Source organism: Hippocampus guttulatus, chromosome 12, assembly GCF_054856545.1.
Source record: "Hippocampus guttulatus isolate MCC_2025c chromosome 12, RoL_Hgut_1.0, whole genome shotgun sequence".
NCBI lineage: Eukaryota > Metazoa > Chordata > Actinopteri > Syngnathiformes > Syngnathidae > Hippocampus > Hippocampus guttulatus.
In genome coordinates this window covers 9,902,458-9,926,774 of record NC_141272.1, presented here as the reverse complement: position 1 = coordinate 9,926,774, position 24,317 = coordinate 9,902,458, and the positions used below count along the sequence as shown (strand labels likewise).

Genomic DNA, 24,317 nt, shown 5'->3' with positions numbered 1-24,317 from the left:
TAAAATGAGACTACTGGCACTGAAGATGCACTGGGCTCCCACTAATTACAAGTATAATATACCGGTGTGTGTGTGTGTGTGTATGTATATATATATATATATATATATATATATATATATATATATATAATTTACTAAATATATAATTTACTAAATTAAAAGGGAAGAATGCCAGAGTGCTTCCTAATTAAAAAAAAAGTGTGGCCACCCCTTGTTTAGGGTGTCCCAAAGGTCATTAGAAAATCTTTATTTTAAGACCAGTACTACTCATTATGTTTACTTTTGGGGGGAATTACGACTTTACTCTGTACTGTATTGTTAGAAGAGGCAGATTCAACTTGTGATTTTGGGATGGTTGTGACCATCTCAAATGTATTCCTCGTGAAGCTGAAATTGTGTGTCTGAAAAACAAAGCTGCAGGCACTGGAAAGTCATGCAACGTTTCCAAATAGATTAGGCTGTCATGGCAAAAATAGCAAATCACAACATAACCTTTTGGAATTGTATTTCTAGTTGTATAACAGAACCCCATTGACTTATCAACAGAGGAGTGACGGGCAGTGCCAATGTACCCTCGACTATCAACCGACCAACAGTGAAGATGTTTGTGTGCACAAAGTTTACAGCATCTGCAGGGATGGAAAAACACGCACTCAACATGGAGACTGCCTGGACCGACATGAGTGGTTACTTCACTGCAGGACACAGGTTGGGCTCATGTTGACAACACAGACACATACCTGTCAACTTTTCGGAGCGCCAACCTGTATAAACTACCAAAAAAATCCTTATAAAGAGCAAAAAATCCTTATAACATACCAAAGCATTTTATATGTCAAAATAACTGCAGAAAAAAACCCACGAAATTTTCAGTGATATTGATTGTAGATCTCCATAATACAATGTCTGGTTAATGTCTAATCATCATTCTACTTAGTGGCATTACTGTGTTCAGAGTTGTATTCCTGCGTTACTTTTTTCACCAACTCCAAATGCTGACCCATCGGCTCAAAGTTACAGCATCCATTCATATTTACTTTGGAAATGAAAGCATTCGAGTAGACTAGCACCATTCTGGGCAAAAGCAAACGGAACTACCTGTTAGGGGGAAAAAAACCCCGGAAATTGTCAGAATCCGTATGATTTGTGCGATGCGGCCATATACGTAAGATTCACCACAAAATCCGTATGAACTATGGCTAAACCGTATGAGTTGACAGGTATGCAGACACATCTACATGGATGCAAAAATCAAAAATAAAGCAAAGATAAAATTTTCTGGCTCCCCCCATTTAACAGGAAGTACGTGCAATTACCACCAAAGGTGCATCAACAACACGTTGAACCGAGTCCCGAATGCTGTGAACACTTTCGGATACACTGTATCTCTTTTATGATTTGACACTGTCTCGTAGTATGGCAGCCAATGCTCTATTTGTGTCACCACCAACCACAGAGTGTAAATAACCTTTCACCCAGTTACAGAGTCAACCCTCGACACAGTTGAGGGCATCTGATGATCATTTTGGAAGATGAGCGGAGAGATTACGTGCATCTAAATAAGTCCCTATCTTTGCTATCTCTTCTGCAGGTGTGTTCATCTGCGGAGGACTATGAGGCTTACGATGGAGAATTAGGTCTGTGTGTGTGTGCGGAGACTCCCGGGCAAGCTGCGTGTGGGGGCCTATGCAGGAAAAGGCTTGCGACTGAACTGAAACTCCGGTGCAAATCCAGTGGAGAACTGGAGTTGGTATTGGGTTATCACAGTCAGGTGAGCAAAGGGCAGTTGGTAAGCACATGTGCTTTCACATCAACATATCGGATGACGTATTAGTTCTATTAGTACAGTCACCCCCGAATGTATTGGAACCGCAAGGTCAATTCCTTTGTTTTTGTTATATACTGAACACATCTGGGTTTCAGATTAAAAAGAAGAATATGAGACAAAAGTTCAAAATTCCAGATTTTATTTTGTGGTCTTTACGTCTCACAATTCAGGACAGAGCACCTTTTGTTAGAAGCCACCCACTTTTCAAGTGATCAAATTTATTGAACCTAACAATATTCAAATATTTTACTGCGAATAAAATTTAATATTTGATGGCATAACACTTACTTGCAAAGCCTGCCACCCACTGACATTTTTATTCTTCATTTGAAATGCTTTTCCAAGCCTTTACTGCAACCTCTTTCAGTTCATGTTTGTTTCTTTGAGTTTCTCCCTCCAGTCTTCTCATCAGGAGGGGAAATGAATACGGTCTGTTGGGTTGAGGTTTCGGTGATTGATCTACCACTTTTTCTCTTTGATGAAAATTCTTTGTTGTGTTGGCAGTGTGTTTTCCTATTTTCCACTACGTTTGTAACATATATTTGCTTGGAATGAAGGTCGACTCATCAAAAAGACAAGCCTCTCTAGTGTCTTTTTGACCTACTTATGCTAACCGATTTCGCTGTCTGTATGCAGGTGTCCAACTTGTCCGGCACCGTGCTGGAGATGCTCTTTAAACTGTGGGACTCCCACGGGAGCCTGCAGTGTACTGGCAGCCACCTCATCTCTTCACGCTCTGTTTACATTGTTCGGACAAGCGGTTGGGCACACACGCAACCACTTTTTGCTCATTGTCATGCTTCTCAATACGTGTCTCTCAACTATTTTTTTTTTTTAATGTCTTCATGTGCATTCTGAATGCAGAAGCAGGCTTTGTCGGCCTGCTTGGTGGCAGCCTCCCGGAGGAACTTCAGCAACTGTTGATGTCATTAACTGATGTGCGCCCCGATGCCCCGAGAGCACATGGTTTGACTTCACAAAACACTTTAATTCAATATTAATCATTCGAACAGTAGTGCTCCGTTGGTCCAATGGTCATGTATTTCTTTACTTTTTAAAAAACATTTTGGGGCTACCATATTCTTGCTTTTGTTGCTTTAAAAGGAGCTCTTATTTTGTCCGGTGAGTATAGTGAGTATCTGTAACGCTGATTCAGGATCTTTCATACTCTTTTTAGGAGCTTCTGTCCTTCCCTGGGACATGCGCATCGTGGAAAATATCAGCAGCGGTGGCGGGAACATGAATAGTAGTAAAAGCGTCACTGGAATTATCAACCCAATAACTTGCCTCCACCTGGGTGATGTTCTATTGTTCACCGTCACCACTCGTGACTATCCTCAGTACGATATGTAAGTGACCAGACTGGTTAAAGCGTTTACTAGTAAAAAAACAAAAAAAAACAACAACAACAACCATAAACATTGATTCTTCATCTTAATTGTTTGTCAGTGACAACCTGTACAACACAAACAGCGATTTTGACTGGGGTGCTCTGAGAAAACTGAAAGAGGAGCTGACTCTGTCCCGGACACCTCCCAGCTACTTCTCAATTATCTTTAACCAGCCCGGAGTGTATGTTTTTAGGCTCAGCAGCCATCACCACAAACGTATGGTCAGTAAATGTAACATACAAATGGAAGTGTGTTGTTATTACAGTGGATGACGGAAAAATAATGTAGTGGGGGGCCGTACAGTAGTCTGATCTTCAAATCTCACTTACCATGATTTCATGTTGTCCCAGTGCTTGCTGTGGGTTCTGTTGATTTGACCGTTGCCATTGTCCCTCACCAGTACGTACGTGTGATGTTAGCGGGTGGCCAGTGTTACGAGCCGGGACCCTTCTTCTCAACTATTCCACGTCACATGACAAGAGTGGGGATCAGGAAGAGACGAAACCTCTTACTCCATCCCGACTGGCTGGTGACGGGAGGACTTCTGTTTGGAGCTGCCCTCATCTTGTGTTTATGCGTGATAGTCTTGGTTGGTAGAATACTCACAAAAAGTTTGGGTTATTCAGCTTTGGGGGACAATTTCAGGGTGATCTTAAAATGCACCATTACCTTTACAGCTGAACAACTGTTCGAAAACTAGGGGCTTATTTAATGGCGGCAACCATGGACACCGAGGGTCAGGGTTATAATAATTTGGGATTGTTCATTATGTTAGTTTTATTCTGGTTTTTATTTTTTAAATAGTTATTTTTAATTAAGTTTTGGAACAGGATTGTTTTTATTATTGTTTTTTTTAAAATGCTTTGTGTTTAGTTTTAGTATTAGTTTTTTTGATATAAGGAATATTTGTTGAGTGCAAGATAAAAAAAGAAGTCAGTGATGAGTAATATAGAAAACGACGATTCTCAAAAGACTAGTTATTTTAAAAGCACTTTTATGTTTTAAAGAAAAAAAATCTGTTGTAGTTTTACATTTTGCGGGGAACATCGTGAAACGTATCCTACAGGTTACAGTGCATGTTAGGTTCATCCTGGAATGTCAATCTCTAAAATAAAAGTTTGTAACTTGTTGTGAGTAGTGTATTGGGACCACGGAATGTGGTTTGGAAGCCAACCATTCTTGAGAGATCCAACTCACGTTTCAGATCCTTTTCCATGAGTATGGGTGGCCTGAGAAGAAGCCAATCACAGCGCGGTATCACTCACGGCAGTTGACCTACCACATGGATGATTACGCATCAAAGGGTTCAAGGGTGATCTCGCAAATGAAAATTCACAGAAAACAACAAGCCACATGTAGGCTGACTTCTATTCAACCAGGTACACGACACATGCACACACAATACACCAATCCCCCACGCACACGAACATCATGAAAGCGCCTACGTTACGCAACCTCTGCTCCACGTGCACCTGCAAAAACACACAGAATGTTCATGTATGAACGTAATACATACACGTCCTGACAGTTGATTGCCCAGCTTTGTGGCTTCTGATGTAACACATTCACTCCCACAGAACTAATTACAGCCTAAAGGCCCCTTTTATGCACTCATGGTCACATGCATTGTTGAAATAACAACAGGGGAATTTTGCAGAATGATCTCGTGCGTGCATGTGTGTGTGTGTGTGTGTGAAATTCAAAGACAGATCATTTTTGAATGACACCTAAATAATTTTTTGGGCATCAATTTAAAACTCATGAGATACAAACAGACTGGTGTATGTATTTTTCTAAAAATATGAACCCTTATTTGCTTTTTAATTTGGTCGGTTATGGCTTCTCGGGTGTTTTTAAACTTGATAAATTATGACTGATTAAGTTTGATATTTTTCATGTAATTTGGATAATTTTTTTTTGGACTCAAATTTCTATTTATTCAAATTCTTACTGTTTCGAAATGTAATTTTAAAATTGTGTTTTTCTTTCTTCTTTCAAAGAACAAAATGAGTGAAGCTCATTCTGCTGTACTATTATCAGCCCTATTATTACTGTTATTATTATTAGTAATAATTTAAAGTGAGGACTACATCGCTTCAAGACAGGCCTGAAGCATCCAGTCATATTGCTCGGATGCTTCACAGGAAGCATGTTGTGATGAAATTCTTTTTTTTTCAGGGGACGGGGGGTGGGTGGCATTTCAGGTCTGGATTTTGAATTACTCAGAAACTGCAACTTCTGGTTGATAGTTGACTTCAGTGAATCTGACCTCTTGGCGTCTGTGTCTGGGAGCAGGGCTCTCGGAGGAGTTCTGGGATTACGAGCACCAAGTCGATCTTGAGGCCTTCAGCAGCAACACTTTCTATAACCTCTTGCTCAAACACAGCGTTTCGGTCACCGCACGGCTGGGACAGCTCACCACGGAGGTGTGCAACTTAATCGTCACGTAGACACATGGAGTATCATGCTGTCATATACATGAGTGGTTACTCCATTACCTTTCACTCTGTTCCCGAAATAATTACAAGATGTGTGTACTGTTGCAATCAGTATGACAAAATCATGGTAGCCAAATGTGCACATTTACAGTGTTGTGAGAAAAGGTTTGACTATAGGTAAGTATTGGGATTATCCAATTCTCAGTTTTCGCTTCGTTTCTCCTCCACTCTCACTTTTTCAAATGTCATCCGTCTCATGTGATCTTTTTTTCATTCTATTGGTTGTCATATTGAAAAATATGTTTTTTTTTTTTTTAATGTGGTGTGTTATGTGGCCCTCCTGTTTGTGCTCCCAGGTTGCGTTTTCTGTGACAGCTCTCAAGACTTTGGAAGTGATGTAGTTGTAAAAGGAGATCCTTGTTTCTGTGTATAAAAGTTGTTCGTATTCGTTTGGTTTGTCAAATCAGTGGAGGGAAGACACGTTTTATCCAACTGCACATTTTATGACTCATTTTCAACATTATTGATTGCATGGAATTGGACCTCAATGCAGCCATCGATGTTTTGCTGTTTGTTTTGGAAATGTAGGTCAAGGAACTTTACCAAGGTGTTCTTGAGAAACTACGGCTGCTCCACCCTCGCTTGGTGGATGAGGAGAGCACGGGCGACGTTTGCGACAAGACGAGGAGAGAGGTGGAGAAGGAAGTGGGCCGCAGGAGGTCTTTGGCTGCACACCTGAGGACGCTGCTCCACGCTCAGCTTCAGGTTTAACTGACATACAGTACTGTATGGTCCAAGAAAGAGATGGTTTCATGTGTTGATGAACATTCTTTTCCACTTGACGTCCTCCAGGTTTTGAGGCGAGAGCAGGAGGCGCAACAGAAGGTCCACAATGTGTTCACAGCTCAACTGCGAGAATGCACCAAAATACTGGGCAAGATCGACCAGACATCTTTTGGACTGTACCATCAAAAGTATTATCAATAATACAGTTAGCGCTGAGGTTTTCTACTGAAGTCTCATTGCGAACATTCCTCTGTCCTCAGTTTGATCCAGCGGTTAAGGTCCCTGGTGGGTGAGATGGGGGGGCTGGTATCAGCAGAATGCCAGCGCCAGGGGTCTTGGGGGCTTTTGGGTGAAGGCACAGGGGCCAAGCTCCTCTGTCCTGACACAGGCACTGTGCTGAGCAAAGACAGCATCTTTGGTAAGCTTTCTCTTGCACCTCATATGGGAATTGTAAAGAAACACTACCATCTGTTGGTACGTATGTGTACTGCAACAACAAGCAAACCACTTGATACCAGTGAGCTTAATTACTACCTTTTGTGGTACATTAGTTCACACATTACAGGTTGTAATTGTCACATACATTGATGTAATTTACAAAAGTATATGTTTAAAAGGAAAAAAAAAGACAGATTATAGTTTATAATGCTCTGTCCAGGTTCTGACGGGTCCCTGCGAGACTGTTGCCCCGCTCATTATGACGCAGTAACCGGCCTCATTAGACCAAATGCTCATAGCCACATGTTGCTGAGCAGTGGTCACACTATGGCGGTTCCTCCAAATTTCTTCCTGCATCCACAGACTGGCCATGTTCTCCCCATTGCCGGGAATGTTGCCTATGACCCCGAAAGCTCCACTTTGGTGATCACAACTGATTTGTGTGCAGGTATTTACCATGTAGGTTGTAAGACTGAAGAACCAAAGTCTATAATGATATCAGGCAGTACAGAGTAAAAAGGTATTTTTAACTGGTTCAAACTTACATTTGCTATGTAGCAAGTTGGAACACAATTTGTTTCCGGATTTCGGTGAGATCTCAAAACTTACAGTAAATACGGTATATGTTTTGTTAGGTTTCAATTAGTCTTAAATTTATTTATTTGATAGATAAACATATAGACCACAGGGATTATTCGAAAGCATACTGTAGCTGGATCAAGCTGTGACATTCTGCAAAACCCACACATTAAAGATACAAATCACTGCCCTAATGGAGTAACCTCTCGTTTCCCCTATATCCTTACAAGGAGACAACAGGAAATGGGAAAGCCCTCCTATTCCTTTCATTCCATACCCAACCTCCTGCCACTCAAACCAACCTCTACCCAACATCCGGCTCAGAAGTCTCCGGCCAGGTCAGAAACTGCAGCTAGGTGCCCCCATGGCAGACCCAGACACTGGGGTCCCAGTACCTATTCTTGCCGTTACCATCCATCCACAAACTGGTCTGGTCTATCCACTGGGAAAGACACATATATGCCCCATTACCCGTTTACCGCAACCCGTCCAGATCGGCTATCCAATGCTGGAACCACGGACAGAAAACGTTGTGCTGACTGTTGGCATCTGTATAGATCTTGTGACCGGTAAGCGAGACAGCTTTTATGATATTCTGAGCGTGGTAAAATGTACTGGTACCTTGACTTGAGTGTCCCCAAGTTGCACTTTGTGTGTGTATGTGCGCTTGGCCATGGAACAAATGAAACTCATAAGTCAAAGTACCACTGTAGTTCATGAAAACTTTTTGTGTAGGTGTTGGGCTGCCAGTAGGGGGTGTCATGCTGGGTGAGCCCTTTATGGAGCCTCTGAGTGGGAGAATGACGAGAGTGGGTGGTGCGAGCATCCAAGCCGGGCAGCTGGTGCCTCATGCAGGAGGATACCAGACACTTTTAGACAGCAAGGTGTCTTTCATCCAGTTAGTAAGAGCAAAAATGACAAATGAAGGTCAAAGAAACATTTGTAACACAAAAAAACATTGCCTAGGTTCTGGCAGTCATGTTCAAAATAGTCGAGCTCCTGAGGCCTCTGAGTGACGATTGGAGCTCAGAACCGGCTTTGCAGCTCCATCTGAGAGGAGAGCAAGCGTCTCGCTGGCACGATGGTATTGGTGCAGTGGCCGAGGAGCTCCATCTTCACTGGAAAAGGAGTCAGCATTGCCAGCTGCAGCTGCAGACCAGACTGGAGATCCTGCAGGACACCATGGTGGGACTGCATCAGGATGGATGCTCTCTCGGTGAGTGAGTGTCCAGACCTGCTGGCCACTGGCACGTCTACAAAGGCTTAGAAAACATTTTTTGGGATACTATTACATGAGGAAAGTCTCACGGCACACATACAAACGAACATCTCACAAAAAGTATTCTAAAAATGATCTCAGTGTATATGCTTACTTATATCTATCTATCTATCTCTATATATCTATCTATATCTCTGTACATCTATATATATAGTTCCTTGACCCTGAGAAATCATATGCTTTTTACTCTAGGAGACATGGCTCTGTCAGGCTCAGACGCACCAGTACCAGCCTTGCTGGGTATGGACTACCCTGACCCAATGGGATCAGGTCTCACGGTACCCGTGTTGGGGTACCGGACTGACTTCATCTCTGGAACAACAATTGGGCTTGCAGGGACCATGGAGGACCCCGATGGCAATGGTAGAATAAAAAAAGTAAAACAAGGATCATATAATCTGGCAGAGTTCATGTGATTTACTGATTCAATTGTAGAGGTGCAACAGTTAATCGACAGTTAATCAGTAATCTAATTAAATTAATTAGTCTGATAATTGATTACAGAGCTTGATCAATTTAAAATTGTCTAAAATCTTTTGAATTTCACCCTCTTGACAGGAAATCAGATTTCTGTAGTCCTCCATGAAAGAAGAACACAAATTTAATCAGTGAATCGCAATTCATGTATGTTTGACAGGTTAATGTATAATAATCTCCCGTTTGTGAATATAAGAATGAAAATTGAAACTTGTTTATTGATTCCAAATTTCATTGACAAAATAATGGACAGATTAATTCATCATTATATAAATAATGACGAGCTGCTGCCCGAAGCACAGTTCAGTTGTATTCAACTTTCAAGTTCAACACATTTACACAGAATCTTTTTTTTTCCCCAAACAATTAAATAGCTACAATTTGTATTCATCTTGTATGTGGAATAAAGTAAAGGAAAACATATTTCCTATATTTAAGATATCTTTTATTTGTCCCACACTGGGGAAATTTACAGTCTACAGCAGCAAGATTGTGGGTAGATAGAAGAAAGAAGAAAAACAAAGTGTTTGCATTCACAGATATAGATAAGGTTGCTGTGCTATTTACAATTGTTTTTCACATCATTGATTTTAGAACCCTTCATTTTTTCCGGTGACGTTCGGTGTGAACAGTTTGAGAACCACTGCGCCTATAGAGTTGACTGAAGCATTCATATCCAACATATATGCATGCATCCACTCTGCAGGTCTGGTGGCGATCCGGTATGGCTCTCAGGCAATTGACCCTGTAACTGCCACATTGGCTCCAGTGGTTGGCGCCAGGCTGGATGTGCTCACCGACACAGTTGTACCCATCACGGCATCTTACTGGCTGGCGGTGGGCAATCAAACCGACAGTATGCAGGTGGGCAGGGGGAGTGGATCAGGAAAGAAAGCACTTTCTATGGATCAAAATCTGGTCTTTCTGCTCATCGTTTTTGATGTTGAAGCCAGGTGGAGGCTCTGGAGAGAGAAGTGTGTGTGCGGAACATTTACTGGCAGCAGCAGAGGTGGCGGGAGGAGGACATCCTCGCTGATGCGGACTCAGCTGTGTTCCAGTGTTTTCTCAGAGTGATGGAAGCTGGCTGCTATCATGAGGTTATAAGGGGGCACAGTTAAATGTGGGATGGACGGATGTAAAACTGGATAGATGCGTACTTTTTTCAAATTATTATTTGTTTAATGACTTGAAAGTGACTTCCCCATTTTACATCAATATATTGCCATTTGTTATATTACACAGTTCTGATGCAGTTGATCATGTGTGGCTTTGATACCCCGTTTTGTTTTAGACCAGATCCGGATATAGGCGCAGACCATGGATCTTGCTGTAAACATTTATTTATTTTAGGATTAAAATGTACTTTCATTTCTTGATGAATAATGTTAAGAACCAAACTCAAGCACCAGCATTACGGTTGCACATGGAAGTCCAATTTCACACGGATTCAAGTTAGGATCATAAACTCAATTCAATTTTACTGTATTCATGGAGCAACCACCGCTGTATACAAAGTGCTGTACATGGAGTAAAATAATTCATACAACAAATAATAGAACAATACATTACTAACGAAGACAGTAGAAAGTACAAAAACAGTATAACTAAAAATCAAGTCTCATGCTGAGTTAATTATCCTATGATGGAAGACATGATCAATAGATTGATCGATATATGGATGGATGGATAGGTAGATTGTTCATCCATTTTTTTTTAATTTTCAAAATCCTTTTTCAAATTATGATATATTTGCCTCAATTTTTTCTTTTGTGTACCACGGTGAGAAAATTGTGTCTTCATTGCGCTCCAGGTCCACTGGTCAGGCAGGCCGCTAAGGGAAGCAGCCGTGGAAATGCATGACTTAGCTCAAGCCGAGGCCCAGAGGAGAGCGGCCCAGCGTGCTGCCTTGGCTTTGATCCTTCCTCCGCATGTGTTGAACATCCTCATCCTGGGTAAGCTGCTATGAAAGCCATTTTCAGTCAGTAGTGAGTCAACTGAAAAGTAATTTATTGGCAGTACATATCCCCCAAAACATGCATACTAAATTAATTAAAAAAAAAATCTAAATTGATGAAAGGTGTTAATGGTTGCTTGTCGAAATGTGCTCAGTGGTTGACTGGCTACCAGTCTAAGTTGCAACCCACTGTTTCCTGCAGTGGGCTGCACTGCCCCATCGACAACGCAACAGCATAGTTAAAAAGATGACCTTCAGTCAGTTTTTTTATAGGTTACGTATATGTCCCACAAAATCTGCCAAGCAACAAGTGACGAGCAGATTTTAGATAAAATGCAGAGTACAGAATTGAGAAATTCATTTTCTTGTCACTTCGTTTCTATGTAGGCCAAATTAATTTCAGGTATCACAGTCATATATTCAAAAAAAATCAGAATGCCCTCATGAAAAAAGATCATTGCAGCAAGTAGTGTGAATCTTTGAATCTTTGCTTTATCGCCTAGATGTTTTTTTAAATTGTTAGGATTATATTTTTATAAATATATCGCTGGGGTCTGTTCAGTTGAAAAAAGAGTCTGTCAAAGTATCCCATGACTTCAGTTTAAAAAAAACCCCATCTCTAATGGAACCTAATATCTGCATGCATCTTTTTTTGCTTCTGCGTGCATAGTGGATGAAGAGGAATGGGATCAGCATTGTGTTTGGTACACTGAGTTGGTGTCAGGCCTCGACATGATGGACTTGCGCATGGAGCAGCTGCAACAAGACCAGGACAAATGGAGCTCACAAAGAGGATTAGAGTGGGCAGCCAATGTCCAATCTATGGTCGGAACATTTATTGACGGGACGAAAACTATATACACTATATAAAGTCTGAACAACTGTCCGTGTTGAATTAGTCACCCCAGGACCGAGAGCTGAGACTGGGAGAAATATTGGAGCAATGTTCTTCCCGACTGTCAGATTTGGATGTTGCTCTCATGAAGCTGCAGTCTGTTCGACACCTTTCCAAGCTACGCAGTGACACAGCTCAGGTCGACACACGTCCACTCACATTGAATTCGTGCAATATCTTTTCAAATGAATTGAATTGTGTTGAGGACAAACAGAAATGAACTGTTCTCAGAAATCTAAAAGCAAATGTTGGGACCACTTTATCCAAGCGTCCGTTATGCATTCATCATTATTTTCTTAACTAACAGATAACTAAGACTTACAAATATGTCTTATAATAGTAAAGTTTCCACTCTTTAAAATGAGGATTTCATCAGAATGAAGATGGGGATGTAAATGTGTGCATCTTTTGCGTTTATTGGTTCAGGAAGTCTTGTGCGGAAACTTCTGCTACAAGGAATATGGCCTGATTCGGTTGTGTCAGCCCAGAGTGACTGGGAACGTCATGAGTTTGCTCGAAAGGAAGATTTTACCTCAGCTGGACAGAATGAACCAGCAATTTGTGAGTCATAAACAGCCCGTCAACCTCAGCACGAACCGCAGTCACCAGTATGCTTGTGACACTGGCCTGCAGCCAGATAAAGGTAATATAATTCATTATAAAATGCATTGAACAACTGTGAACATGATATTCTAGTATCCTTAAAAAAATAAAAATAAAATCTTGCTGTGACTGTGAACCTCACAATTTTTGTTTTTGGTGTCAAATATGCACTTTGGCCTCCGCAGAAATGAGAACAAATACTCAAAATTGTCCTCATCATTGTAAATATACAATTAACCGCTAGCAAATACTGTATACTTTTGGAGGGGGTCTTTTCCTATTCTATGACCGTATTCATAGTTTTTATCATTTTTTATATACAAATGTAATCGTCATAAAAATCTGGTCTTTTCCTTAGAAGCACTGTGCTTGCGAACGTCATCAGACCAAACCCAGACATCACGTGAGTCGTGCCCTTGACAGTCACTTCTATGTCATTTTCAGTTGACCATGGCAAAACATTAGCTGAAAAGAGATGGATAAAAATGGGTGGATTTTTCTGCTTAATTCATATTCCGCAAACACACCACATGTAGACGAGTGGGACCGCACCGAACATTATTGTAAAGAAAATTTTTGACTTACTAACTTGAGTCTGGTATGCATATTTTTTCCCCTCTCAGTGTGGCCCTTTTACTCGAGATAGAACTGCGAATTGTTCTGTTTTGGCCGAAGTGCATCCAAGTCACCGTTCACGTCCTTCCGCATTTTGGCAAGCACAATCTGTTCTCGAGTCACTCAAGCCACTTTGAGTTTCAAACCTTTTGTTTTGCAGTAGACTAATTTTGACCGTAGTTTGAATGGTGATTTTAATGACCACATACTGGAAGCAATCCAGTTTATTAATGTGTCGCAGACCAAAACACTGGCTGGCTCAAAACAGTGGTGGTTGGTTGGGGGGGTGGTGTGTATAGGGCCTAAATGCCATGCCGAAGATAGAATAGAATGTCCCAGCTGTTCGATCAAAGACCAAGTGACACTTTGGTCACCGATTTGCTTGTGTTTCCACCATAATCGCAGCAGGCAAATGTGGAAGTAAAAAAAATCTGTTAAAATGTCATCAAGATTTCTTGACAGCAATCCCTCCACCCAGTCACATCGTCGTACCAACAATTCCAGGTAGCGTCTTTCATGCAAAAGCATATATGTAATACTTAGAATGCCGGACTTGTGCATCATTAACATGCTTTTGCCTTCATTCCCAGAGGAAGAGTGGACAAATCTGCTGGAACTTTCGCCTCTTTTCCAACTCTTGAAAGGAGTGGAGCAAGAGCTGAAAGGTGGGTGAAATACTTGCTGGCAGATCGCACAAATCCACGATTTAAAACACACCCAGTCTTGACTGGCAATGGCTATTGACAATCCTTTTTAACTTAAAGTTAGTATTATATCTGCCCAGTGGAAACAGGAGATTGTAGGTAGTTGGCAGAGTCAGTCAATTGGGAGCCTCGTATCATTATCTTAAATGGTCTCTGTTTTGCTCAGGGAAAAGCGTCAACAGATTTGTGGATGTCCTGGAATGTCAATGGGAATGTGAGGGAGAGTTGATCCCATTGAAACCCTCCAGTCTCAGCCCCAGAGAATTGCTGGTGTACCAGCACGGACTTTTCCTCATGCACACCATGCATGCACTGCACCTTGTTTGTTACATTTCGCTCCTTATCATTATTTCACTATGCACTATACCTGCATTTATTTATGAGGTGTTCACATGGTAGACTAACCAACAAGGACGCGTTGTGCTTTCGCTCCAGACTCCAGAAGTTTCTCTCCAAATCGCTATGAGTCTTCCAAACAACAACTACCACAATAACGCCTTCAGGAATTCCTTCTTTTATCAGGTAATGTTGGTTATTATTTACATCAAAATACATGCAGAATATGAAATATGTTTTTTTTTTTAATTGAGCTAAATAAAAAAGTCATTTGGACATTTATTAATGGCAGTTGACAGTGACAAGGAACAGTGACTGTTCCAATAAGTCTCCAACAATGAAACATGTCATGTTTTGCGTGATGGTAGAGGACCCCAAAAAGCAGGAGGAGCAGGGTGGACTTAACAAAATATACAGTATATTTTTTTAAAAAGCTTGCAGGAGGAAAAACTAACTTAAATACTCAAACAAAGTCCTGAAAACCACATTAAACCAAAGCAAGTAACAAACAAACAAAAAATACCCCAACAACCTAGGATCAAAACACAACAACATGGCAGGAGCACACAATGACCCAAGAAAGACTGACAGAACCCAGGGAACTAAATACAAGCAAAGTGACGAGACAACAAGAAACACCTGGACAAGATACAAAGAGTTGAGGGAGCTGATTGGTTTTCACAACGGTCTTAAAAAAAAAAAAAGTTGCATCCTCTCATCAATGTAATTGGATCTTCCTTGTGTCCTGCCACGTGCCTCGACCAGATTTTGTGGCAATTTTGTATGTTCTTTTGGCGTTACCAAACACAGATAAACGAAGAGGTACTAATAACGCTTGTTGTATCGGTGTAACAAAAAAAAAAAAAAAAAAAGAAAATCAGAAGAAATAAAAAAATATAGGAGGAGTAGCATGGCTTTTTAGTTGAATTTCACTACAAAACCGACCACATCCTTCCTGTGGTGCACTTGTCTGTTGTTGTTCAAAGCTTTCTCTGTTGGGTTGAAGAAAAAAAAAAAAAGAGGCTTTGCTGCACAGTTTCAACAGTGTTGAATTTTATAGAAGGCTTTTGTCTTGGGTGACCTTCACACACAATAGGCTCCCCCGCCTGCCGAGTCCAACTTCACAGCGAGGCGCAGTGGAGCCATTGGTCACTAAACAGGCTGGAATTCCACAGCCAGCACTGGAGTACTGTAATAAGTTTCTTTCCCAGGGGACATTTCTGGGCTTCTTTTGAAACACAGCAACTGAGGATGGACACCATCTCACTTGAAGAGCGTGTTTGAATGCATTGCATGGCAACAGACAATGGAAAGACTTTATGCAGAAGTTTCGACCTCCAAAAGACGAGCCGAATAGTTGGGCTCACTCATTTGAAAGTTATCAATTATATTACAATGTCAAGCCAGCAGCAAACTGCACGAACATAAGCCTAAGTGTGCCTTTTTCTGCCACAAGATGAAAGCTACTTATTGGACAGATCCTATCTCTTCACCCATGCAGCTTAACTTTGGGAGAGTATTTTGAAGACTTATTTCACCACTTGTAAAACCTTAATCCACTGAATGATCTGAACTTTTGGAGGTGGATTCCTGATATTTGTCGGAATACAATTTTAATATCCGATTACTCACAAATTTATTTTAAATAAATATGAATTAAAATGTGTTGGTTCCTGAACACTTATGACAGAGACATTAATACTAAGCAGAACATGTGATTTTATTTTCATTTTTATTTTTTTACAAAGGAGGAAATAGGCCTTTATTTTGAAATGTTAACGTAAAAAAATAATACTGATACATAAAATTGGCTGATTTATGCTTATTTGAAAATGGCTATTTCATAATTTGTCAGGGCTTAATAGAGATGAAAAAGTTTCAAGGTTGGTTTATTCTAATCAAAACAATTGGGGTAATTATAAACATATTATACATACATATAAAAAATAATCTTATTTTTAGTAAAAAACTAGCGATTAAATAATTTTCTTTCACTGGCCTTTTTTTTAGGTTCACACCATGCATTTTTCATTTTTTTACATTTTGCTTACATGCAATAACATTAGATGTACAGCAGAGGCCACTGTTGACTGATCAACACAGTATCAATACAGTGTCGACGCAGTTTGTGTAACGTGTCAATACACTCCTTGAGGTATAATCTACCCGTCATTCGGCTCTTGATAGGTTAAAGGATTTCAGTGTAATCTTTATGACAAAGTGTGCCCATGTTGATAGGAAGAAGATGAGACGCTCTTTGTTCGCCACCAGAGACTCCATTCAGTTGGGGGCTTTTCCTTGTTGCTGCTGCACTGTTTGTCTCATGTCGCGACCAAGGACATGAGCAATGATTCTGCCCCGGCCTTTGAAAGACTTTTCTGTCAGGTACAAACAAACAAGCACCCTGGAAATGGATCCTGCTTTTCTGTTGTCGGTCACTTATGGGGGTCTTGGTGGAAAGGTGTCGTTGGACCTTTATTTGTACCTCATAGGTACCTCGAAGCTAGACCAATGGCCTTTTTTCATGATGCTAGTCAAAACCAACACGATCAATGATACTTCTCACAAAAGCTTCAATAAGTCTTTTGGATGACATTTTGGGATGAACTTTAAATTCACTGTAACCTTTGCAGGTGAGCTTAATTCGACCTTTCTACACTCTTGAATGCATTTGTCAAACTGTTCAATTTTTCAATTGTAATAATAATTCACTGCAAGCATTTGAACCATGTCTGGACCAATGCATTTCCTGTTTCCTGTTTAACCAGTCCACTTCTTCATATTGTTCAAATTTTCATGAAACCAAGAAGACTAATTCACCAACAGTAATCTTGTCAAGGTGCAGTCTACTTGTCGTCTAAACCAAGAGTCTTAATTTTTATTTCCTGGTAGCATGCTATGTACATGCTCCACGTACAGCACTTTGTATGCAGCGATGGCTGTGTTGAAAGTGCTCTATAAATACTGTTGACTTGACTTGACTATGTCAGCATTTCCAAATATGGGCATGGAGGCAACCAGGGTGCCACCGTCGTTCCGTCCTGCCGTGCGACTCTTTACCACTGTGAGTGCTGTGTGATAAGGGCTTAATTGTTGCCATGTACCACTGTAGGTTCTGCAGGCATCTCTTGGGGAACTATTTCAGGCCAAACTGGACTTGGACGTCTCCTCCACACAGGAAGCCCATTGTTCATTTCGGGATGAGAAATCCCCTCAGGGACGCTCAAAATCTTTCATTCTTCACAGCTGTGAGGAACCCTCTGCTTCTCTACCACAGCCAAGCGGCGTGAGTACAGAAACATAGTGAAGCCAGTGCTGCAGCTTACTCGCCCAGTGTGTCAATATCTGCTTTTTTTGTCTACGTATTGGACACTGTCTGCATTATGGGATCCAAGCAAAGAGTAACACGCATTTCTTTGTTTAACAGGACATCGTGGAACTTGAGAGGAAACACAGAGAAACGTCTCTGGTCTCTCAACTCGAAGCGGTTTTAAGACAAAGAACCTCAGCAAGAGAGAAAAGCCCAAAGAACCTTTTATAAAGAGGAAACATGTTAGCAAACATAAAACATAAATTGCACCATAAGGTTGTCATGTGATTTAGTTCAGCCAAACATAAAGGAACAAGTGTTTTGGCTCGGCGGCCCAGTGGTCCAGTGGTTAGCGCGTCGACCTCACAGTGCAGAGGTACAGCGTTCAATTCCGGCTCCGGCCTCCCTGTGTGAAGTTTGCATGTTCTCCCCGTGCCTGTGTGGGTTTTCTCCGGGTACTCCGGTTTCCTCCCACATTGCAAAAACATGCATGGCAAGCTGATTGAGCATTCCAAATTGTCCCAAGGCATAATCGTGAGCGCGAATGTTCATCTATGTGTGCCCTGCGATTGGCTGGCAATCGGTTTTGGGTTTCCCCCGCCTACCGCCCGAAGACGGTTGGGATAGGCTCCAGCACCCACCGCGACCCTTCTGAGGATGACGCGGATCGGAAAATGAATGAATGATTGAATGAATAGTTCTTGAGCTATGCACGTTTTCAACCACTATCTTCAAGTTTGCTGCTGTAAATTGGGAATTTTTCCATTGTGAGACGAATAAAGGTTTTCTTATTCTTCTTATTATTCAAACAGGAATACTAAAATGCATTCAGAAAAAAAAACTACTGAATTTACTCCACAGGGTCTTTTGCAAAATTTTGAAAAGGTTGTACTCGTGCACTGAATAGGTACGTTTGGGAGTGAAACATCAGATTACCATGCTTACAATTACAATTGTTGAAGTCATTCTTGAATGTTTTTGGAAAACAAGCAAAAAAATCAACAAAATTCAAACACGAATGAGTACAGTGGCCTCGAGTCACCATTTGCGCATTACCACGACTAGAATTTGCACACAAGTGAAGAAGACACATTTAAAGCAAGCAAATTGGTGTGTTTTTTTAAATGATATTGTGATAAAAATAGTTAGTTAGTTAGTTCCGCCCGCTCCTATTTGGAACATTGGGCGACGAGCCTCCTCCATTTGTTCCGGTCACTGGCGACCCTTCTTGCTCCATGCCAGCTGACACCCATCTCACTGAGGTCTTCTTTGGCAGTCTGTCTCCACGTCTTCTTTGGCCTACCTCTCTTCCTCTTTCCACCCTCTGGCATCCAGTCCATGGCCACACTTGCCGGTCTCTCTCTTGGCAGCCGGAGTACGTGGCCGATCATTTTCCTTCTCCTTTCAGAGACAATGTCTGACAGTTCAGCCACTCCTGCCCTCTTCATCACCTCCTCGTTGGTGATGTGGTCTCTCCATGAGATCCTCAGGATGGATCTCGGGCAACGCCGATGAAAGACATCTAACTTGTTGGTAATGTTGGCTGTCTTCATCCATGTCTCACAGGCGTAAATCGCTGTTGGGATAACCACTGACATATAGAGGCGTAGCTTGGTGGTCGTAGTGATGGCTTTCGATGACCAGATGTTGCGGAGGCGTTGGAACACTCCCGCAGCTTTACCAAGTCTACTGTTGACGTCTTTCTCCACACCACCTGTATTTGAGATGTTACTCCCAAGATATGTGAAGCTGTCAATGTACTCTATGTCATGTTGGTGTAGAGTGAGTGGTTGATGGTGTTGGTGCTGTCCGACGGCCATGGCCTTGGTCTTTTCCTGGCTAATTCGTAAACCGACCTTAACTCCGTGCTCATGCAGATTGTTGGTCAACTCCTGGAGTGCGGGCTGGGTGTGACTTAACAGAGCCAAATCATCTGCAAATTCCAGGTCAGCTAGTCTGCTCCCTCCCCACTTGATACCAACTTCTTCCCCTGTGATGGACTTCCTCATCACAAAGTCAATTATGATGATGAAGAGTAGGGGTGACAGAATGCAACCCTGTCTTACACCAGTGACAATGTCAAAATCATCAGTTGTGCCACTGTTGGTTTTGACACAACAGGTTGAGTTGTGGTACAATGACCTGAAGATGTTGATGTACTTGAGGGGTACACCATACAGCTGGACGATCTGCCACAGTGACTCCCGGTGGATGCTGTCGAAGGCTTTCTTGAAATCGATATAGTTGATCATGAGTGGTGTCTGAAGTTCTTGGCACTGCTCTATGATGTTTCGATGTCATAAAAATGACTTTGGCAATTATGCTATTATGTAAGCAATATGTTAAAAAAATGATTTCATTCTTCTGAAATTGACTGTAAATAAGAATGAAAGAGAACAAAAGCAAAATTAGGAATCCCTTTCTTTGTATTCTTAATCATGTTGAAGATTGACCCCGCCGGATTGGAGGGCGCCACAGAATGGCTCTGTCCTCTCACCATGCCCCCTCGTATTCAGAACTCAATCAAGTGAAATGTTGTGACAACATATTGATTTGATATGACATTGTTTATTATTGTATAAAATCAACCTTTCAGTAAATATTCAATACAATTGTAATCTTTGTGTTCAGGGATAAGGAGATGTTGGATTTTCTTATGCATGTCTTATGCAACTTTTGAATTGCATTTCAGATTTTTCAACTGTTTTTATTGATGTACATGATCAACATTGCACAAATCTGAACATATGCATACCCTCACACAGATAAAAAGACTTTGAGCACGGACTCCAGCTTCGAGTGCATTCCTTTAGTGCTCCTTTTGATTCATTTTGATGACTTGGAGAGCGATGACGATGGAGAGGAAAATTAATCCGCACACCAGCGCCACGATATTGAGGGTCTTGGCTGTCTTTGACGCATCAGCAGCTGCGACTGAGTTCCCGGTAGCGTTGGCATTTTGTACCTTAAATAGAACAAAAGCGCCACTCAGAGAATGCCGTCATGACTGGGACCAAATCCTTTGCGTTTAGTTGATTTGCAATTGAAGCACAACTTGAACAATGTCTCTTCTTTTTTTTTTTTATGGGGGTAGGGGGGGGGGTGATGTAGAAAGAGACAAAAGCAAAACAAGGCCTACCTTGGAGGAATAGACAATCGCTGCAATGCCAATTGGCAAACAGCAACATAAAGTGTTGAAGATGGACCACGCCAAATAGGAGGGCGCTGCGGAGTGGCTCTGTCCTCGCTCCATACTGCCTCGTATTCAGGGCTCAAGTGGCTGGGAGGGTGACGGCCGTCACCTTTTGTACGGAATGGGTGGAGCAGCTTTTGATTTTCAAGAGTGTCACACCGATGCTACAGCGGCGTCATTTATATATGCGTGTGTGTGTGTATGTGCATGCACACACACACCCACACACACACATATCCGGGGTCAAGAAAATGGTTGTTTTAGAATAACTTCTCCAAAGAATACCATGATTACGAATCTCCTCACCGTTGATACTGCGTTGGAAGTGGGCACGGACATCTTGCCGGCAAAACCGTTCATCTGCACTATCGATGAGTGTGGAGAGTTGTTCTTGATTTGTTAATTCACTATTCAAGTGCAATTAATCCGGGTTGGTGTTTTGAACAATGATGAATTGGAAATGAACACAAACCAAAATGAAAATACTAATGAGTTTTTTTTCCCTGTGTCAGTAGTAGAAAGTACAGATATTTGTGTAAAAATGTACAAAGTACAAAGTTGAAAAATAACTACCATACTCCCATCTAGCATAGATGCCCCACATTTCTAGTTTAGTAAGGAAACAAAGTATTTTTATGATGTTAGCTGACATTTCTGTAAATTGGCCGCTGTGTGTGACAATTTTTAACTAAGTTTTGCTAAAGGTAATTAAAGCCCAACTTGAAGTTGTGTTGCAACGGTGTCGAGGTCGTGGGGGTTCGATTCCACCTCCGGCCTTCCTGTGTGGAGTTTGCATGTTCTCACCATTTTTTTCTCCAGGTACTCCGGTTTCCTCCCATATTCCAAAAACATGAATGGTAGGCTGAGTGAACACTCTAAATTGTGTGAGTGTGAGTTTGGATGGTTCTTCTATGTATGTCCCGAAGACAAATGGGTTCGGCTCCAGCACGCCCCGCGACCCTTGTGAGGATAAGCGAATTAGAAAACGGATGGATGGATGTTTGAGGACAACCTCAGAGAAAAGACTCTGAGCCTCGTGTTGACTCATTACGGAAAGGCAGGTAAAGAGCATTTCATCCATGACACAAGCTGTTGTTCTCTGAGACGTAAACCTGTGACGTCCACAGCGGTTGCACAGTAACCACAGAAAAATGGGTCATCACTGAAACTATGTTTTGCTGCGAACAAACTTCTTTCACACGCAGCCATATAGCAACGAGGTTATTTGAAAGTTTCTTAACATGCTTGGTCTTCTTGAGTAGCTCTTGACTTCTCAAGTTGTGCTTGTGAAAGAATATCACCCTTGCTATTTAAAGCCTTTAAAAGACTACCACTAGAGAATGTGCTTGGTAGAAGAGCATTGAAGTGTGCTAACAGCCATTATGTTAAATGACGCAATTCATGTCAAAGGTATGCACAAATTGCTGGTGGATACCAGTTTTGCACCCCACAGGAGGAAACTTTCATGCTTATTTGCTTTGTCAAATAAGGATGTAGATATTGGATGAGTTCAAAGCGCCATTTCCTGTTTTTTTTCTTTTCTTTTTACAATGAATCCAGACGTCAGGGCTTTAACGGAAACAGAAGTTTTACGGTTAATAACTCACGGTTTAGAATCACTTTGCAACTGAATCCCATATCCAAACAACACCTGCTTCCCATATATTGAGTTTGCAAGCCCATAAAATTGCTAACCACTGCTTCTGAAGAGGAACCATGACCACCAAACCATAAACGGTAATAACAAACACATTTTGTCATTTCGCTAATGTAAGGTTGTCCAAACGTTTTCATTTTGAGTGCTGCATACAGAAAAATTAAAGAAGGAAAGGGACACTTTGAAAATCGTTGATTTTGATTTATAAAAACCACTGAAATCAATGAATCAAGCAATCATATTTAATATATTGCTTATATTCTCAAGCTATTTTTAATAACTGCGACATACTTCAATAGCTTTCTGCTTTTTATATAAGTTTATATATATATATATATATATATATATATATATATATATAACAGGGCGGCCCGGTAGTCCAGTGGTTAGCACGTCGGCTTCACAGTGCAGAGGTACCGGGTTCGATTCCAGCTCCGGCCTCCCTGTGTGGAGTTTGCATGTTCTCCCCGGGCCTGCGTGGGTTTTCTCCGGGTGCTCCGGTTTCCTCCCACATTCCAAAAACATGCATGTCAGGCTGATTAGATGCTCTAAATTGTCCCTAGGTGTGAGTGTGGGCGTGGATGGTTGTTCGTCTCTGTGTGCCCTGCGATTGGCTGGCTACTGATTCAGGGTGTCCCCCGCCTACTGCCCGGAGATGGCTGGGATAGGCTCCAGCACCCCCCGCGACCCTAGTGAGGATCAAGCGGTTCGGAAAATGGATGGATGGATATATATAACATCCATGCTCACAATCACACCTAGGGACAATGCATACATTAGCCTGCAATGCATACACAGGGAGAACATGCACAATAGGACCTGGAATAGAACTCTGCACCTCTGCACTGTGAGGCGGACGTGCTTACCAGTAGACCACCGTGCTGCCTCTATCTATGAAATTGAAATAAATTGTGGGGTTTTCCAAATTATGAACAATGGGAAATCAACACTTTTTTTTCAATTTGTCCCTTTCAGGTTCATTGGTAAAAACACATGTACATACTGTTCTCAGAATGACTGAAAGGAAGTGCACGTGCATTTTTCCCCTCAACACAAGCAGAAAAGTACATTTTCAAAGTTCTTGATCAAATGTCACATTTGACTTATAGGACAAATGCAATGGGATACCGCTGACAACGATATCTTGGTTATTATTGACAAAAACGTCATAGACTGTTCTGGTATCCATCTGATGTGATTAAAACACATTCACTTTTGTTCCTAATATAACGGTTTAACAGTCGCTGATGATGTAGAGGATACACTCGCCTAACCTGTGTGCGGGCAGCAGGTTCCCATTGAGGATGTGAGAGTTTTATTATTTTGGTGGGGATGGCACTTGGTGTAGTGCAAAATGTTTGAGACCCACTGGCACTGTCCAATGATATTTAAAAGAAACACTGGGGGTCAGTGTCGTACAACGGATGAGAACAATAATTTTACTTTATTATTATTATTATTATTGTGTAGGGCCTTTAAATTAAGGACGTTGGAGAGTTGTGCTTATTAACTTACCGGTAGTTGCTGTTTTGGTTAAGGCATTAGACAGGTCACCTGAGGGGCAGAGGTGCTGCTGAGAGAGAGAGAGAGAGAGAGAGAGAGAGAGAGAGAGAGAGAGAGAGGGAGAGAGAGAGAGCGAGAGAGCGAGAGAGAGAGAGAGAGTCAACACAGCGTTCGTTCTACAACGTGATAATTCTTTAAAGTGTAAAAAAGAACTATAACAAAACAGTTTTACCAAGGTATCCTCAGGTGACAAATCAAAACCTTCAAATAGATGCTCGTTATCAATTTGAGTTGAAAAGGTAGCAATAGTTTTGGACTGTGTATAGTAAGA

General features: G+C 41.5%; 2 protein-coding genes across 2 annotated transcripts; one reads left to right on the top strand and one right to left on the bottom strand.

The window, feature by feature from the left end:
* Positions 1–1,516: 1,516 nt before the first annotated feature.
* Positions 1,517–20,179, top strand: LOC147197318 (uncharacterized). Its single transcript, XM_086125758.1, has 29 exons — positions 1,517–1,771; positions 2,465–2,588; positions 2,693–2,794; positions 3,006–3,177; positions 3,278–3,440; positions 3,620–3,808; positions 4,424–4,598; positions 5,515–5,645; positions 6,246–6,422; positions 6,510–6,631; positions 6,704–6,861; positions 7,102–7,329; positions 7,691–8,029; positions 8,196–8,344; positions 8,427–8,676; positions 8,932–9,102; positions 9,923–10,080; positions 10,170–10,313; positions 11,027–11,168; positions 11,841–11,995; positions 12,070–12,204; positions 12,492–12,708; positions 13,734–13,787; positions 13,874–13,948; positions 14,154–14,308; positions 14,423–14,509; positions 16,562–16,708; positions 17,436–17,609; positions 17,751–20,179. Exons 1-29 carry the CDS (start codon positions 1,517–1,519, stop codon positions 17,862–17,864), a joined length of 4,662 nt encoding a protein of 1,553 aa, XP_085981884.1. The 3' UTR covers positions 17,865–20,179.
* Positions 20,180–20,181: 2 nt separating this feature from the next.
* LOC147197317 (interferon-induced transmembrane protein 3-like) lies at positions 20,182–21,873 on the bottom strand. Its single transcript, XM_086126124.1, has 3 exons — positions 21,631–21,873; positions 20,773–20,935; positions 20,182–20,598 (listed from the first exon to the last, which is right to left on the bottom strand). The coding sequence occupies exons 2-3, from the start codon at positions 20,884–20,886 to the stop codon at positions 20,443–20,445; spliced, it is 270 nt and encodes an 89-aa protein (XP_085982250.1). The 5' UTR covers positions 20,887–20,935; positions 21,631–21,873; the 3' UTR covers positions 20,182–20,442.
* Positions 21,874–24,317: the final 2,444 nt, after the last annotated feature.